Here is a 16,421-nt window from a genome sequence, read left to right on the forward strand (position 1 = left end):
GGGGAAGAGAAGATGGGGACAACCAGCAGCAAAATGGATGGGCTCAATTGCAGTAGTGATGGATGCACCATGGGGAGACTTGAAGTACCTGGTAGAGAACGGAGATCCTTCAGAGAAGATCCAACTCAATGGTTACTAAGAGTTGATACCTACTTGATGGCACAAAATCAATCCAGGCAATAAATATTACAGGGAAGGGGAGGGGCTGATGTCCCTGGACAGACTCTGGGGGTCAGTATTGCCCCATTCAATGGAGCTGATCTGACAAACTCAGGGTGAAGGTACCTTTCCCTTACTAAGGTCGGCCTCCAAAGAAAACAGAAGTTGCCACACCTGTGGGGTGTGGGAAAGGCAAATGGGCTTGTCTATGTGATAATCAGACCCTCGCTTCCCATCCAGCTTTGCAACCTTTTTGTAAACCTGTTGTCAGAAAGGGAGGGAGAGTCGAAGGAAAGTTGGAAATTCCTCCTTATTTCCAGGTTGAAGCGCTCCTTGATCAGCTTCCATCCATTATTCCTTGTCTGGCCTTCAGGTGCTTTGGAAAATAGCTTGACCCCCTTCCTCCTCTCTGTGGCAGCCCCTCAAATATTGGAAGATGGCTATCATTGTCTCCCCTGGTCCTTCTCTTCACTAGACTAGCCAGGCCCAGTTCCTGCAACTGTTCTTCAGGTTATGCTAGAACAACAGGGTGGGTAACATTTCTCCATCGGGATTTAATGGTCATCAACTTACGGCCAGCAAGTTGGTGGCTAATTTTAGAAAAAGGCAGCATAGAAGCCACCTTATTTCCTGCTTTGTGTTTCTGTAAGACAGTATCTGCAGTGACTGTATGGAACCGAGTCCACTTTGATGTTTGACTAACTCAGGAGGGACCTACACAGTCGGCAATATCATTACTATTACTTGGGAAACGGCAGTGACAAATTTCTTTGTGGCTGTTGGCAACCAAACTCCCTTTTCAAGAACAGCCTGGTTAATGATAAACCACCTTCCGAGACCTGTAAGGCTCTTGGCTTCAACAGACCAACCCAACGTCTCCCAGATGTTTTCATTTAAGCAAGAAGGTTGACCCCTTCCTGCAAGGTTTGAGAAGGTTGACTCGGCCTCCCATCCTTCCGAGGTCGGTAAAATGAGGACCCAGATTGTTGGGGGCAATATACCGACTTTGTAAACCGCTTAGAGAGGGCTGTAAAAGCACTGTGAAGCGCGAGGAGGGAGCAGGAAGAGGAGAGGGAGGGTGAGGAATGAAAGAAAGGAGAGGAGGAAGGGAAGGGAAGGGGACAGGAGTAGGAGTGAAGGTGAGAAGGGGGAAAAGAAGAGAGAAGTGGGGGAAAGGGAAAGGAAGTAGGATGAGGTGGGAGAAGAGGTAGGAGAAAGTAGGAGAGAAGAGGAGGGAGGGACGGGAAAGAAAGGAGGAGAAGAAGAAGGTTTGTTGTGGAATGAGGGAAGAAAGAGAAGAGCAACTCCGAATGTAATTAAAATGTCTTATTTTAATGTTTTCTTTAAGGGAAACATGTATATGGAGGATTTCTTATGTGTAAGAAAATGTACAATTTATGTGGGGAAGGGGAAGGGTGGGGGGGAGAAAACTGTTTGTATTTCTTATAAAACTTTTTAATAAAAATAAAAAGCACTGTGAAGCGCTATATAAGTCTAAGCCCTATTGCTCTTGGAGGTCGGTATTTGTAATAAGTGGACCTCTGAAGATAGGAGATGACTGAGGAAGGTCAGTGATAGCTTTCTCACCCATCTTGTGAGCATCTATGTACTTTAGAGCAGGGGTCTCCAACCTTGAAAACTTTACGACTTGTGGACTTCAACCCCCCAGAATTCCTCAGCCAGCGCATGCCGTTTTGTGTCTTCAAGTCCGTCTTGATTCTTGGCATCATATTTGGAAGTGGCTGGGCCTTGTCTCCTTCTTGCTAGGGCTAGCCTCACAATCAGGAGGTTGTGAGTTCGATCCTAGGTAGAGGCAGATGTAGGGTCTCCTACTTGGGAGTTGGACTCGATGACCTGCACGGTCTCTTCCAACTCTGTTAATCTGTTAAAAAGAGGGAGGGACCGGCCCAAAGTCACCCAGGTGCCATCCCCACTTAAGGCGGGATTACGAGTCCTGGTCGCCCAGTCTCTGTCCGGGCCTGATAACAGTGGTGGGTTGCTACGGGTTCACCCCGGATTGGGTGAACTGGTAGCAGCAGTGGCGGGAGGCTCCACACACACACACACCAGATGCTTCTGAGCATGCGCACAAGCGTGCGTGAGCACGAGCGCCCACAGGCGAACTGGTAGCAACGGGTTTTGAAACCTGCCCCTGGCTGATAACCATCACACCAAACTGGTTCCCCAACCAACAGATATACTCACAACTATAATGAGCTGGAAGGATTTGAATTCAACAGCATGGTGAAAAATTACTCTTCTCAACTCTGGCCAAATAATGTTCAGCATTAGGAAAGCAGAGCATTATATACAGGCATTCCTCGACGTACGATGGCAATCAAGCCCAGCGTTTCTGTTGCCGAGGGAAAAGAGTTGTTAAGTGAATTTTGCCCTGTTTTATGACCTTTCTTGCCACAGCTGTTAAGTGAAACACTGCAGTTGTTCAGTTTGTAACCTGGTTGTTAAGTGAACCTGGCTTCCCCACTGATTTTGCTTGCGAGAAGGTCGCAAAAGGGGATGGGTGTGGTGTGGCTTGGTGGGCATGGCAGGAGAAAGATACTGTAAAATCTCCATTCCCTCCCCACACTCCAAGGGAAGGATACTGTAAAATCCCCATTTCCTCCCGATCAGCTGGGACTTGGGAGGCAGAGAATAGATGGGGGCAGGGCCGTATTTTCCTATAGGCTAACTAGGCTTCAGCCTAGGGCCTCAAGATCAAGAGGGGCCTACATTCAAATTGTTAGCAAAATTAAAATATTTAAAATTACACTTTCACTATAGGTGAAAGGGCCTCATAAGTGGAATAGCCTAGGGCCTCTTTTCATCTAAATCCAGCCCTGGATGGGGGCAGAGCCAGTCAGAATCTTTCTCTGAACTACTCAAAATTTCTGCTACCGGTTCTCCAGTTCTGGTCAGAACCTGCTGAAACCCACCTCTGACGTGACGTTGAGGATGTTGCAATGGTCATAAGTGTGAAAAATGGTCATAAGTCACTTTTTTCAGTGCTGTTGTGAGTTCAGTCACTGAGCTGTTGTACGTCTAGGTAGGACTATCTGCATTGTTTGGCTGGATGTCCCCTTTCAACATTCATACAACCGTGTAAACTATTGTTTATGACATTTTATTAACGAACAGTTGTATGGGTAAAGAATTAAACCCCTTTAGAGTCCAGGAAAAGAACAATCTCAGCCTTTTGTGTGTTTATTTATCGTTTGGTGCAGGAGATTAAACTCCTTTCGGCTGGGCACAGGTGGTGTTGAAGGTCTTGTGAAGGTAACCGAAGCCGCCTTTGATGCAGCACAAAGATTGCCGGGCTGTAAACAAACCACAATTGTGTTCCTATTTATTTATCAGTCAGTGGAGTTGTGTCGGCTGGCCACCAGGAGCAAAGCTGGGCCCTTCATCAAATAAACAGCACCCTTCTGCTCGAGCAAAAAGGATCTGCAAGATCTCTACAAGGACCTGCTCCTACCAGGCTGACCACTTGATCTTGCCACATTTTGCAGAATTTGCTCCTAGGGTTTAATACCGTTCCAACACATTCTACATTTGCACTCCCAGAATTTCCCCCTGACCTGAATTTAAGTCCAGTGTCCACTTGAGAAGTTTGGCCTCCAAGACATCCATGGGCTGTCAGACTCCTGAATGAGCAATAACATCGTAACTACGTAGTATGATGGACTGCAGGGCCGGCGCAATGTGTAACATGTTCACACTGGTGCAATAGGACTGGGTATTTTGTTAATATGAATTATTGGGTATGGGATTTTCTGTCTTCACTGTGAGTTGTATTGTGTTGGAGGTGTGCACTGAGGGAGCTCAACCCATCTCATTGTACATACGTTGTGCATTGACAAAGATTTGGATTTGAATTGAACTTCATGATCTGTCCCCAAGTCCTACAGGTCTTTCAAGAACTGACCCATCACCACCACAATCAAGTCCATTCATTTGGCTTCTGCTCATCCTCTCGTTCTCTTCCTTCAACCTTTCCCAGAGCTTTCTCCAAAGAGATGGGTTGATTGATTGACTATATGCCATTGAGTCATTGTTGACTCTTAGTGAGAAGATAATGGCCTTCCGAAAAGCAATGAAGACCTGGCTTTTCCAGCAGGCCTGGGGCCGTTGATCTTGCTCTTGTGATCTGGCGAGATCCGGCCATGAATGGCGTGAGTGAGATTTTAATGTTTTTAATTTTTAATGTTTTTTTTATAATTATTTTTTAAAATGTATTGTGAGCCGCCCTGAGTCTTCGGAGAGGGGAGGCATATAAATTTAATTAATTAAATTAAATTAATTAAATTAAGATACATAGGGGATTTTTTCCCCCCAGGATGATCCGTCTCCAACCTGGTCCTACAGGTCTTTCAAGAATGGACCCAACACCACCTCAACCAAGTTCAACCACCTGGCTGATGGTCATCCTCTTCTCCTTCCTTCCACTATTAAGGACTTCTCCAGAGAGAAGTTCACATCATGTATCCAAAGTCAGATCCTTTGATCCTGGTCATTTGTCATTTCTTTTGAGTTGATGTGTGATTTGTTTTCTTGGTTCTCCATCCTATTCCCAGGAGTCTTCTCCATCACCCACGTCCCAAAACATCCATGCTCTTCGTCTCCTGCTTCTTCCAATTCCGATATCTAAGAATACCATTTACTACCATGACTTCACCCTCTTGAAGAGCCAGCCTCCCCCCCCCCAGTAAGAGGCTAAAAACCCGCAGCAGGAACAAGTGCCTTTGTGCGAGTGTGTTTGTGTGTGTAAGAGAGAGAGAGAGATTAGGTCTACTTTCAAAATTAAGCACGGGGTGGATCTGGGTGTTTTGTCACCCACTTGAAAGGAATCTAGTAAGCAAACAAAGTAAGGAGTTTCTAATGCAGAGCTAGGAGGGGATTATCACACCGCCGAGCAAACACGGTGTAAGGTGCAGTTCTACTGGCTGGAATGTTTTTCCATGTTCTTTTTTTTTTTGTTTTTTCCCCTCTTGCGGCTTTCGCCAAGGCCCCTTGGACTCTGAAGCAGGAAAAAAAAGTTGTGTTGGTTAATGAGCCAAGGAAACAAGTGAGGCACCGGCACAAAGGGTACATTTTAGTGAATTCCCACTGAATCGCTGGCCTTTGGCCAAGACCTCCACCCCATCGGAGCCGAGAGCAGAATTGGAGAAAAGGGGGAAAGCTGAAACCAGACGGGGCCCAGGGATTCTCTCACTTTGCACCTGTGGCTCTGACGTGGGAAGGCCGCTTTGCCCCTTTAACAGAATAACAGAGTTGGAAGGGACCCTGTAGGTCATCTAGTCCAGCCCCCCGCCTAAGCAGGAGACCCTACACCATTTCTGACAGAGGGCAGTCCAATCTCTTCTTGAAAGCCTCCAGTGATGAAGCTCCCGCAACTTCTGAAGGCAACTTCTGTTCCATCGGTTGATGGTTCTCACTGTCAGAAAATTCCTCCTTATTTCTAGGTTGAATCTCTCCTTGTTCAGTTTCCATGCATTGTTCCTTGTCTGGCCCTCAGGTGCTTTGGAAAATAGCATGACCCCCTTCCTCCTCTCTGTGGCAGCCCCTCAAATATTGGAAGATGCTCTCCTGCCTCCCCTGGTCCTTCTCTTCCCTAACCAGGCCTAGTTCCTGCAACCATTCATCATATGTTTTCACCTCCAGCCCCCTAATCATCTTTCAGGAAGACCCAAAGCCCCTTTGAGCTGCTCGTCCCCCTCCCCAGGCCTCGCCAAGGCGGACTGGAGACCTACACCTCACTGGAGACCTAGAGCTCACCTGGTTACGCGGCACTAGGGATTCGAACCGCTGAACTGCCGACCTTCTGATTGACAAGCTCAGCGTCTTACCACTGAGCCACCGCATCCCTTTTTTCTTCAATTTAGGTGGCTGCAAATTCCTTTTTTTTTTTATGGGGAAGCCCAGATCTGTGATTTCAGAAAATAAAGAGTTTCTTTTTGGTGGCTACCCAGGACAATTTTAAAAACTTGAGGTTCCCCCACATTAAGATTTTTTCAAACGATTTCTAACTCAGGGATGGATCTGGGATTGCTTTATTTGTCGCCCGTCTGGTATCCAAAGGACTCCGGGCGGCTCACAACAGAAAAATCGTTCCTCGGCGACTGCTCCGTCTTGGCTTGCCGGCAGCTGTGTAGGCGGACTTCTTTGGGGAGGGGGTCGAATTAAAGGAGACGAAGACCCGCGTCGCGGCCTTTGTTTGCTTTTCTCGCCCACCGGGCAAGGAGGGAACCCCGCGGGACAGCTGGATCCCACCGCCTTGGACCCTAACCCTAACCCTGGACCCCGGGGGCCGTTTTCGGAGGGCTCAGCGGTTTGCGAAAGGCCAGCCCCACACCGTCTCGCGACGGCCCCCTCCCCAGGCTGGGGATTGCGACCCTCCCCTGCCGGCCAAGTCCCGGCTCCCTCCTGCCCCACCTCCGGCCCCCGAAGCGCTGCCAACCGCGCGCGTCCACCAAGCCTGGAGCATTAAACCGCCAACCCCCCTCCCTTCCTTCCGAGCAAGCCTCCGTGCGCCTTATGTGCGCTTTCACACATGACGTGCGCAAGGGAGGGCCTCGCCACTGGCTCATCCTCTTTCGCCATTGGGTGGCTGTCCTTTTGTTAAGAGCCGAGCCTCCCCGCCATTGGATCGCGGGCAAAGTCAATTATTTCTCCCCCCCCCAAAAAAAAAACGTGGGGGGGAGCGCGAAGAAAGCAGCAAGAGGCGGAGGGCTCTTCCTCCCCCCCCGAAACCTTTCCTCCGGGAGCGCGTGAAGCCCTTTCCCCCTCCCCGCTTTCCGGATTTCTCGCCTACCCACCCACCCAATTGCAAAACCTCGGGCTCTGCAGCGCAAGAGCCTGGCTGGGTTTAGTTGGGGGTGGGGGGCGGCAAGGGGAAAGAGGAGGGGTCCTGCTGCTGGCTTATTTTTTGCCTGCCCTGTGATTTCCAAAGCATCTCATCCAACGGGGGGGAGGGGGGCGCGAAAGAAGGAGGGGGCTGAGAAATCAAGGCGTTTCCCTTGCGCTGGACGCCGCCGCCGCCGCCCCCTCCCGGCGCCTTCCCGGCCCCTTCCCCGCGTGGAGGGGCGGCCTGCGGCTTGGAAGAGGCGGCCGGGGCGCTGAGCGGGAGCCTCGCCGAGCCGGGGCCGGGATCCGGAGCTGTTCCGTCCGGGGCGGCGCTGCTGAGCTGGTCCGGATCGCGTGGCGGGCTTTTGGGGCTGGCGGAGAGGAGCCGCATCCCGCGGGGGATCTTGGTGGCTGCTTTCCTCGGCCGCGCCGCCCCGCCCGCCTGATTTGGGATTGAGCCCTGGATTGGCTTCCTCCGGCTGGGGCAGCCGCAGCATGGATGGCCCGCGGCCCTTGGCCGGGCTGGAGCCGCAGCTGTCTACCCAGAACAGCCGGGCAGCCCCGGCCGGCCGGCTCGGCGTGGGAGCCTCGGGCTGGCGCGTGGATTGAGCGGCCTCGCGTGGGAGCCTCCGCTTCCTCCCGCTGGGCCCACCTGCCCTGGCAGCTGGAGGCTCTCCCCCCTCCGGCTCATCCCTCCCGGCTGGAGCCACGGACCGGGAGCAGCTGCGAGACCCCGACCCGTGGACCAGCTCGCCCGCCGCGCCCCCCTTTGGCTGCTGGGGACCCCCTGACCCGTGGGATGCGGCCCGGTGGGGGCGTCTGGAGGGCTGCGCATCGCTGGCAGAGAGAGGCCCGCGGCGGAGGCCAGGCGTAGCGGGCGGACTGCTCGCCTTTCCCACGACCTTCTCGGACACCCGTGCGCGGGGCTGGAGATCCGGGCCTTGCCTGCCCTCCTTTGGCTGAACGGCTGACGTGGGGAGCAGCAGCGCTTGGAAGGGCCAGTTTTCTGGGTCTCCCCCGACCCACACACCCCCCCCCCCACACACACACATACACACCATGGCTGCGAAAGAAAATCCCTGCCGGAAATTCCAGGCGAACATTTTTAATAAAAGCAAGTGTCAGAATTGCTTCAAGCCTCGGGAGTCGCACCTGCTGAACGACGAGGATTTGAACCAGGTAAGGCCTCCTTGGGCCGAGGGGGAGAGGAGGGAGGGAGGGGGCCGGTCCTGGCTGTTGCAGGGCTCCAACCTCCGGGAGAAGCGAGCAAGGAGGCCCGGCCGGTGGGGCGGGGGGAGAAGTTGATGGCCAGAATCAAAGCGACTTTGCAAATCCCAGACTGGGGTTGGGGGGGCAGCAGAAGAAAAAGCCCCCCGTTTGGTTGTTGCATGGGGGTGGGGTGTGTGGGAGAAACACGGGCCGCGGATCCCCTCCCCCACCCCCGAAAGCTTTGCTCCGTCGCCCCGCTTGGTCTAATCAGCGGCCGCTTCCTTCCTGAGCCACGAAAAAAAGCTACTTTTGGTTTACTTTTCCTTCGGTTTGTTTTCACCTCCCTTGTTACTTTCTATCCTTTCTCCTCCTTCCTAATCCACACACACGGGAAACCTCGGGACAAAAGCCGCCAGCAGGCCCAGACCTGGTTTGGGAACTCAACCTGCCAGCGAGACGGGCTGTTTTTTTTCTCTCGCCCTCCCTTTCCCCTTGAGGGATAGAATCTTGAAGCGCCCGAGGCCTCGCATTTCAAAGCCTTGGATCCGCCAGATGAAGGAAAGGCAGCAAAGGATTAATGCGGCTTCCAGTCCCCTCCCTCCCTCCCTCCCCCCCTCCCTCCCCCCTCCCGGTTAGGTAACTTGGCTGTAAACTGGGGGGGGGGGGTTGCGCTCCTTCGCACCCCCCGCCCCGCCCCAGTGCCTTGCGCGGCTGTTGATAAACCGGGACAAGCGGGGAGCGCGTGTGAATGTGCGGAGGGGCGCCCCGGTTTCCCCGCGTGGCTGGTTCCTCCCTGCGCCGCTTGTAAGGCCTCTCTCTGCTCGCAATCCTAGAGGGAGGGAGGGGAGGGGGGAAAGAGGTCTCTGCCTGCTTGGTGCTGCCCCCTCCTTTCACCCCCCCCCCCCGCTCCGCCATCTGCGAGCTAATATGGAAAATATGCACGCGAGTGTGTGTTTGTGTGTGCGTGTAAAGCTATAAAGGGGTTGGCAAAGGAGACAGGTTGGCTTTGAACCTCCTCCTCCTTTGAGGCCTTCGATTGTTGTTCCTCCCCCCCCCTTAAAAACCAGGGGGTGAAATCTCTGGTGTGAAAATGCCCGAATTGTTTGCATGTCCCCCCCATCTCCTCCTAGAAAGGAGGGGAGGGGGGGAAAAACCACACAATTGTGTGGGCCCCTGCCCAGCCTGAAAGAGTGTGTTTGTATCTTGTGTTCTGTTCACAAACAAAGATAATTGTTCCCCTGCCCGTTGCTTTGGAAGGGGAAGCGATGAGCTAACTGAGATAAGCTAAGGGTGGTTCCAGTGTGGGACTCTCCAGCTGCTTGGGACTACAAGCACCATAATTCCCCCACTGCATTGGGACTACAAGTTGCTTGGGACAATAAGCACCATAATTCCCCACTGAGAGAAACACTGGAGGGAAGGGAAAGACATGGTGTTTGAATGCTGGGGTGCGACTCTGGATGTTCCCTGCCTTGACCCAAATCCCTGCAGGTAGAAAAGAGGGCAGAAAGGCTCGAGTGTCCCCTTACCTTGAGCTGCTAGCTGTCAGGATGCAGGGCTGTGTGAGACAACTGTAGGGAGAAGTCCTCGGGCATCAAGTTGGAGGGGACCTTGGAGGTCTTCTCGTCCAACCCCCTGCTCAAGCAGGAGACCCTGTACCCTTTCAGACATGTGGCTGTCCAGTCTCTTCTTCAAAGCCTCCAGTGATGAAGCACCTACAGCTTCCAGTGGCAAGCAGTTCCACTGATTAATTGTGTTCACCGTTAGGAAGTTTCTCCTTAATTCCAGGTTGCTTCTCTCCTTGATTCGTTTCCATCCGTTGCTTCTTGTCCTGCCTTCGGGTGCTTTGGAGAATAATTTGACCCCCTTCTCTCTGTGGCAGCCCCTCAGATACTGGAAGATGCTATCATGTCACTCCTAGTCCTTCTTTTCTCTGGACTAGCGAAAGCCAAATCCTGCAACCGTTCTCCATACGTTTTAGTCTCCAGGCCTTTAATCATCCCAGCCTTATAAAGTGGTATAGTCCTAATTTTGGCTTGGATACACACCTGCTTTGTGTGCAGGTTGACCCGTAGCCTGGAGTAGCCCTTTCTGATGGGGGCTGCTTTACTGGGAGTATTCACCACTTGCAAAAAGCTATTTCTGGTTTTGTTTGGCCTTGGCCCCCAGGGAGAACTTTTTGTCTTGTAAGGCTAATATAGGGGAAATTTATGGGATTTTTTTTCTAAAAAGGTCCCTGTAGGCCTGAGTTTCTTGGGCCAGCTTTGGTTTTCCTCCAGGCAAGCTGGACTACAACTCCCATGATCCACCAACACCAACTGAAGGCTTGCATCGGCCTGTCCACAGCCAACTGGGGAACCCACCTGGAGAACCTACTAACAATGTGTAACTCTTCCTTGCTGTAGTTCTAATCCAGTGATGGCGAACATTTTTTGCACAAGAGTGCTGAAAAAGCCGCTTGGAAATGTGCGTGCGTGCGTTCGTTGGAGCCATGCTCCGGAAAAGCCGAATTTCCGGGTTCTAGCGTGCATGCACACCCAATGATCAGCTGATTGGCACGCAGGCCAGTTTTCGGCACTGCGCGAAGGGACCACGCTCCAGAAAAACCGAACTTCCGGTTCTGGTGCGCATGCACACCCGACAAACAGCTGGCTGGTATGAATGTGCACATTGGTTTTGGCACTGCCACGTGCGCGAATGACAGTTGATCATCGGGCACGTATGTGCGCCAGAAACCCAGAAGACAAACAGGCAAGGCCGCGTGTGCCGGGGGACATGGCTTCGCGTGCCACTTTGGGCACGCATGCCATAGGTTTGCCATCACGGTTCTAACCAGAGGTTTACTGCCCCTGGATGTGGAGGCTCCATTTGGCCTGATCACATGGCTTAGGACCTTCTAGGGCTGCTGCTTTCAGCTGGCCCTCCTGGGAGTGGATCATGAAAGGGCAGATCTCGCAAGACAGGTTGGGGGGATCTTGTGTCCCTGGTTCAGCTGACCTCAGAAGAAGAAGAAGAACGGGGCAATGTCTAGACAGAAGGAAGGGACAAGGAGTTCTGCAAATCCAGAGCTGATGTCGGGGAATTTGGCTTGCGTAACTTGCGGTGAAAGGCTGCCGGGTCCAGATGGCTCGAAGATAACCTTGCGATGGAGAAATGCAAGGGCAGAGCAGGCTCGGTGGAACCCCCATGCGCAAGGGCAGTCTGCCTGCTTGGGTCGGAGTGGGGGAAGAGTTTCTCGCGCTGTGCATCTTCCGTTTCTCCACAAGGACACCTGATGCCTTGTCGTCCTCTCTTGATGTGCGAGGCATTCTCAGCAACCGACATTCCCTGTTTCCCCGAAAATAAGACCTCCCCGGATAATAAGCCCAATCAGGCTTTTGAGCGCATGTGCTAAAATAAGCCTCCCCCCCAAAATAAGCCCTCCCTGAAAATATTTAAATGCAGAACTGGAAATCAGGTAAGACGGCAAAAGGAGCCCCATTTTGCTCCACGCCCCCCAAAATAATAAGACCTCCCCGAAAATAAGGCCAAGCACTTATTTTGGAGTTCAAAAAATATATATAAGACAGGGTCTTATTTTCGGGGAAACACGGTAGTTATCATAGCCGACGTGATTTACAGGTAGTCCTCGACTTATGACCACAGTTGAGCCTGAAATTTCTGCCGTTAAGCGAGACACTGGTTACGTGAGCTTTACCCCATTTTACGACCTTCCTTGACGCAGTGAAGTGTGAATCCTTGCGTTTGTTAAATTAGGGAACCTGGTCGTTAAATGAACCTGGTTTCCCCACTGACTTGGCTTGTCCGAAGGTCACAAAAGGGGAAATCACACAATCCGGGGACACCGCAACTGTCAGAAAAACCATCATAAATACGAGTCAGTTTGCCAAGCACTCAAATTTTGATCCCTTGGCCACGGGGATGCAGCAACGGCAGTGAAAATACAGTCATAAGTCACTTTCTTCACCGCCGTTGTAACATTGAACCTGTCACTAAATGGACTGTTGCAAAGCGAGGATTACCTGCGTGGCTTTCAATATTTTTCACAAGGTGCTCAGAGTTTTTGTCTCCCAAGTCAACCGTTTCTGTACATGAGAGTTGGGTGTTTGACTCTAGAACGAAGTCAAACAATCTTTGCCCCCCAAGAGAGAATTTTAACTCTGTGGAGGATTTGCCAATTGAGAAACATCCCTTCCCCCCATGAGAAATGATGGGGTGTTTCTGGATCTGATCTAGGAGAAAGATTTAATCCAGTTCTGAAGGCACCTGCTTTTTTGAGGTGGGGGAAGGAGGTGAGGTTGGGGGGGTGGGAGATCTGGGTTCTTTTGTATGTTGCAGATGAGTAGATGGGCTCAAAATCCAATTTATTCTGTTTCAGAGTCGTGTGGCAATGAGCTGGGTGATGTATAAATTCAATAAATAAAGGGAGATATCCTTGTAAACCGCCTTGGGCGCCTACTGGAAAGAAGGCTGTCGATCTAAAACAAATATTCAGTGTTTCCTTGGTGTCTTCCTTGATTTGCAAGATCATAAGCCAAGACTCTCCATCCTTGGCCACTTTAAGACTTGTGGACTTCAACTCCCAGAGTTCCCCAGCCGGCTGGGGAACTCTGGGAGTTGAAGTCCACAAGTCTTAAAGTGGCCAAGGATGGAGAGCCCTGCAATAAATATAGTAGCCCAAGGATTTTAATACCTCTCCTTGCTTTTAGGGAAAAACAAAGAAACAAACAAACCCCAAATCAGTTCGTTCTTCCTCCTGGATTTGGTTCCTTTTTGCAGCTTCTGATGAGGAAACTCGAGGTCAGCGAGAAAGCATATTCTGGCATCGCTCTGTTTTTCTGTTGGGTGTTTTGGAAAGAAGGTTATCTCATCCTAGTCCTTAGCTGGCAGAACTTTTTCGGGTTTTTTGTTTCGCTGCCAGGATATTTGCATGCAATTAAACAACAGTATTAACAGCAGTGGTGCGTGACCAAATTTGGTGGAGAAATCAGATTTTCCAACGTTTGACGTTTTTTGTTTTGCAAAAATAAAAATAAAACTAAGGCTTTTGGTAGGTCGAGACCACAGAGGTGGGTCTAATTTTTTGGTTCTTGGGGGACTTAATGTAAGAAAAGGAAAAAAATAACATTATCAACAGCCATCGTCATTCCAGATAAGTGAATCTTATTAGTGAGGAGAGGCATTTTATTTAAATTAATGGGGATTTTTTTTGTTTTTTTTTTGTTGAAAGCCTTTTAGGAATCGATTTCCAAACCTTACTTTTAGCTTGGATATTTTCCCCACATCTTAAAGGGTGGAAAGTGCATTTCTTGTAATTTTTGAGTTTGAGATGTTTTGTGCACAGCAGTGATTGCTAATTTCTTCCCCTCTGCTTTGGGTGTAAACACTTGGTGCAACTCGTGCATTGAAAGGTGTTTTTTTATTTATATTTATTGATATCACCATCATTTTAGCCATGGTCTGTCCACTCCAGGACGAAGGCTTCTTCTGCATGCTTCCAGTCCATACTGTCCTGAACTTACTTTTGCCCATTGGACGCACCATACTTGCTGATGTGGTCGCTCCCATGTTGTGTGAGCTCTCTTTGTGGATGCTTTTGATCCAGTGGGATCCATTCTACGACTGCCTTGGTCCACCTGCCCTCCGTTCTTCTTGCTATGTGACCAGCCTGTTTCTATTTCAATTCTTTTCCTCTCTTGATGGTGTCGTATATTTTCGTTTGTTCTCTAATCTATGTGTGGGTCTTCCTATCTTGTCTTGTGTTGTGTCTTTCCGTGGCTCTTTGCGCCGTTCCTAGCTTTTGTATCGATTGTGAGGTTAGTGTCCATGTTTCACTGGCATAGTTTAGAGCAGGTAGCATCTAAAAATGGGCTTTGAGGAGGGAGAGTATTTCAAAATCTCGAGGTCCTCCTCTGAGAAGACCTTGTTAGCTATTTCGGTGACCGATTGCAAGCCTGCCATCTTTTTATATAGCATGCTTAATTCATTGGCTGTGGAAGAGCAACTGACGCAGGAGGTAAAAGAACCGTGGTGGCCCAGTAGTTAGAATGCAGCATTGCAGGCTGACTCTGCCGACTGTCAGTAGTTTGATCCTGACCGGCTCAAGGTTGACTCAGCCTTCCATCCTTCCGAGGTGGGTAAAATGAGGACCCACATTGTTGGGGGCAAGAGGCTGACTCTGTAAACTGCTTAGAGAGGGCTGGGAAGCACCATCTAAGTGCTAAGTGCTATAAATTGAGTGAGTTCTGGGTTAGAATTCTGCTTTTCCTGTGTCTTGAAAATACAGCCAGGGAGATGAATTCTTAGACTCTACTGCAAAACCACAACCACAACAACCTAACTTAAAAACAGCAGTCTGAACTGAAGACTGGAAAAACATATAATTGATATAAATATATCCTTAAATTGATATTGATATATCCCTTAATTTGGATTTTTAATGGGGGATTTTAACTGTCGGGCCAAATTGTTTAATTCATTTTTAAATTTTGTATTTGATGTTTTTTACTTCTGGCTGTTCACCACCCTGAGTCCTGCGGGAGAAGGGCGGTATATAAATTTAAATATTAAATTAAATTAAATTAAAGTGCTAAGTCATTATATAAATAAATTAAAAATAATCAAAGTTATTGAGTCTATTCTGGCTGGTAAATATGTAAATGAAAAATCACACAGAATTAAGCTGGAGAACGCAAAGAATCTCTTCCGGCCAGATTCTCCAGCCAGCTCTCAGGAACAGAAGCCGAACATGGACACAAAGGTGCTAAACAGAAAACTGTCCTCTTGTGTCTTGAGGACTAGCAGCTGGTATTTAAATGCTCCCCTGGTACGTGCCCGGTGCGGTATCATTGGTTTTGGAAATAAACGGGGGAGTTATTTCATAGGGCCTTCGGTGTGCCCGTACAGTGTTCGGCAACGCAGGAAACGTTGGTGTGCACCTGAGCGTATAGCGAGAAGCTTTGTGTGAAGGGCCAAGAGAACGGATGACTCACGAAGTCAACCAGGTACCCAACACCACACAGGTGAGGCCGACAAATACCTGTTGACCACAGTTGTACCACAGTGTGTACCCAGGATTATTCTGCCGCGCTTTAAAGGAAGCGGTCCAGTTCATGGTTGATGTGATGCGACAGTGCGCCTTTGAGAAAGGACTGCCAAGGGTTAGGAAGATGCGGTATGATGCCCAGCAGCAAAAGAGGCGTTTCTTGCTCCTCTTTCTCCTTCTCTTTCTTTTCCTTCCTCCCTCCCTTCCTCTCAAGAGCAAAAGCTTCCTTCCTTCCCTCCTTCCCTCCCTCCCCCCTTCCTTCCCTCCCTCCCTCCTTCCTTCCTTCCCTCCCTCCTTCCCCCTCCCTCCTTCCTTCCTTCTTTCCCTCCCTCCCTCCTTCCTTCCTTCCTTCCTTCCTTCCTTCCTTCCTTCCCTCCCCACCCTCCTTCCTTCCTTCCTCCCTTCCCTTCCCTTCCCTCCCTCCCTCCCTCCCTCCCTCCCTCCCTCCTTCCTTCCTTCCTTCCTTCCTTCCTTCCTTCCTTCCTTCCTTCCTTCCTTCTTGCAGTAGCAAAAGAGGCCATCCATCCACCCACCCACGATTGCAATCGCACAGCCATTCTGAAAATGGGGACAAAAGCAAAGTAGCTCATGTAGAAAACCAGTTTAGGTATTCTAAACAGATTGTTTTTTTGCAGGAAGAAAACGTGGCTCAGAGCTGAGCTCTCTCCTCTGGAGGAATTGGTTCCGAAAGGCTGGGTCTTACCCAGCATCCCACCACCTTCGAGTTGATAGCAAAGGCCTCAGGATGAGGGTGTCATCTTTTGCAGGGGTATCTGGGACAAAAATCTGTAGCCTCTTAGCAAAGCTCCCCCGGTCTATTGCAAAGCAATTTCTGGAAACAGTGAGGAGATTTTTACCCTCAAAGATGGAGGGGAGATCTTTGCTAAAAAGATTACTCCTACGCTAACCTTGTACGTGGTAATCAAGAGCTCGGCCCTAATCTGGGCATAATCTGATCCATTAAAGTCCTTTAGAATTTAATGGGGTTTTCTTTCTTAGATCTACGCCTGGATAGCTTTTTGGTATATTTGGACGTGCAAGCTGCAGGAAGACCCTTTAAAGTGAGTTTCGGGAGATGGCAAGGCAGAGCCCAGATTGGTTCCGGGTGCTACCTTTTTGGGAAAAGGTTTTGGTGTTATTGTTTTGTGTTTGCACCCAAGTCTTCTGC

General features: G+C 50.2%; 1 protein-coding gene across 5 annotated transcripts in view; it reads left to right on the forward strand.

The window, feature by feature from the left end:
* The first annotated feature begins 7,137 nt into the window (after window positions 1-7,137).
* The window catches only part of MPRIP (myosin phosphatase Rho interacting protein), a 75,195-nt gene continuing 65,911 nt past the window's right edge, over window positions 7,138-16,421 (forward strand). For all 5 annotated transcript variants that reach the window (XM_070955150.1, XM_070955151.1, XM_070955153.1 and 2 more), the window contains exon 1: window positions 7,138-8,178. In XM_070955150.1, coding sequence (XP_070811251.1) covers window positions 8,059-8,178 — 120 coding nt within the window. In that variant the 5' untranslated portion in view covers window positions 7,138-8,058. The remainder of the gene's footprint in view (window positions 8,179-16,421) is intronic.

Source organism: Pituophis catenifer, unplaced genomic scaffold (genome assembly GCF_029215685.1).
Source record: "Pituophis catenifer annectens isolate HBS135680 unplaced genomic scaffold, rPitCat1.0.hap2 SCAF_16, whole genome shotgun sequence".
NCBI classification, from domain to species: domain Eukaryota; kingdom Metazoa; phylum Chordata; class Lepidosauria; order Squamata; family Colubridae; genus Pituophis; species Pituophis catenifer.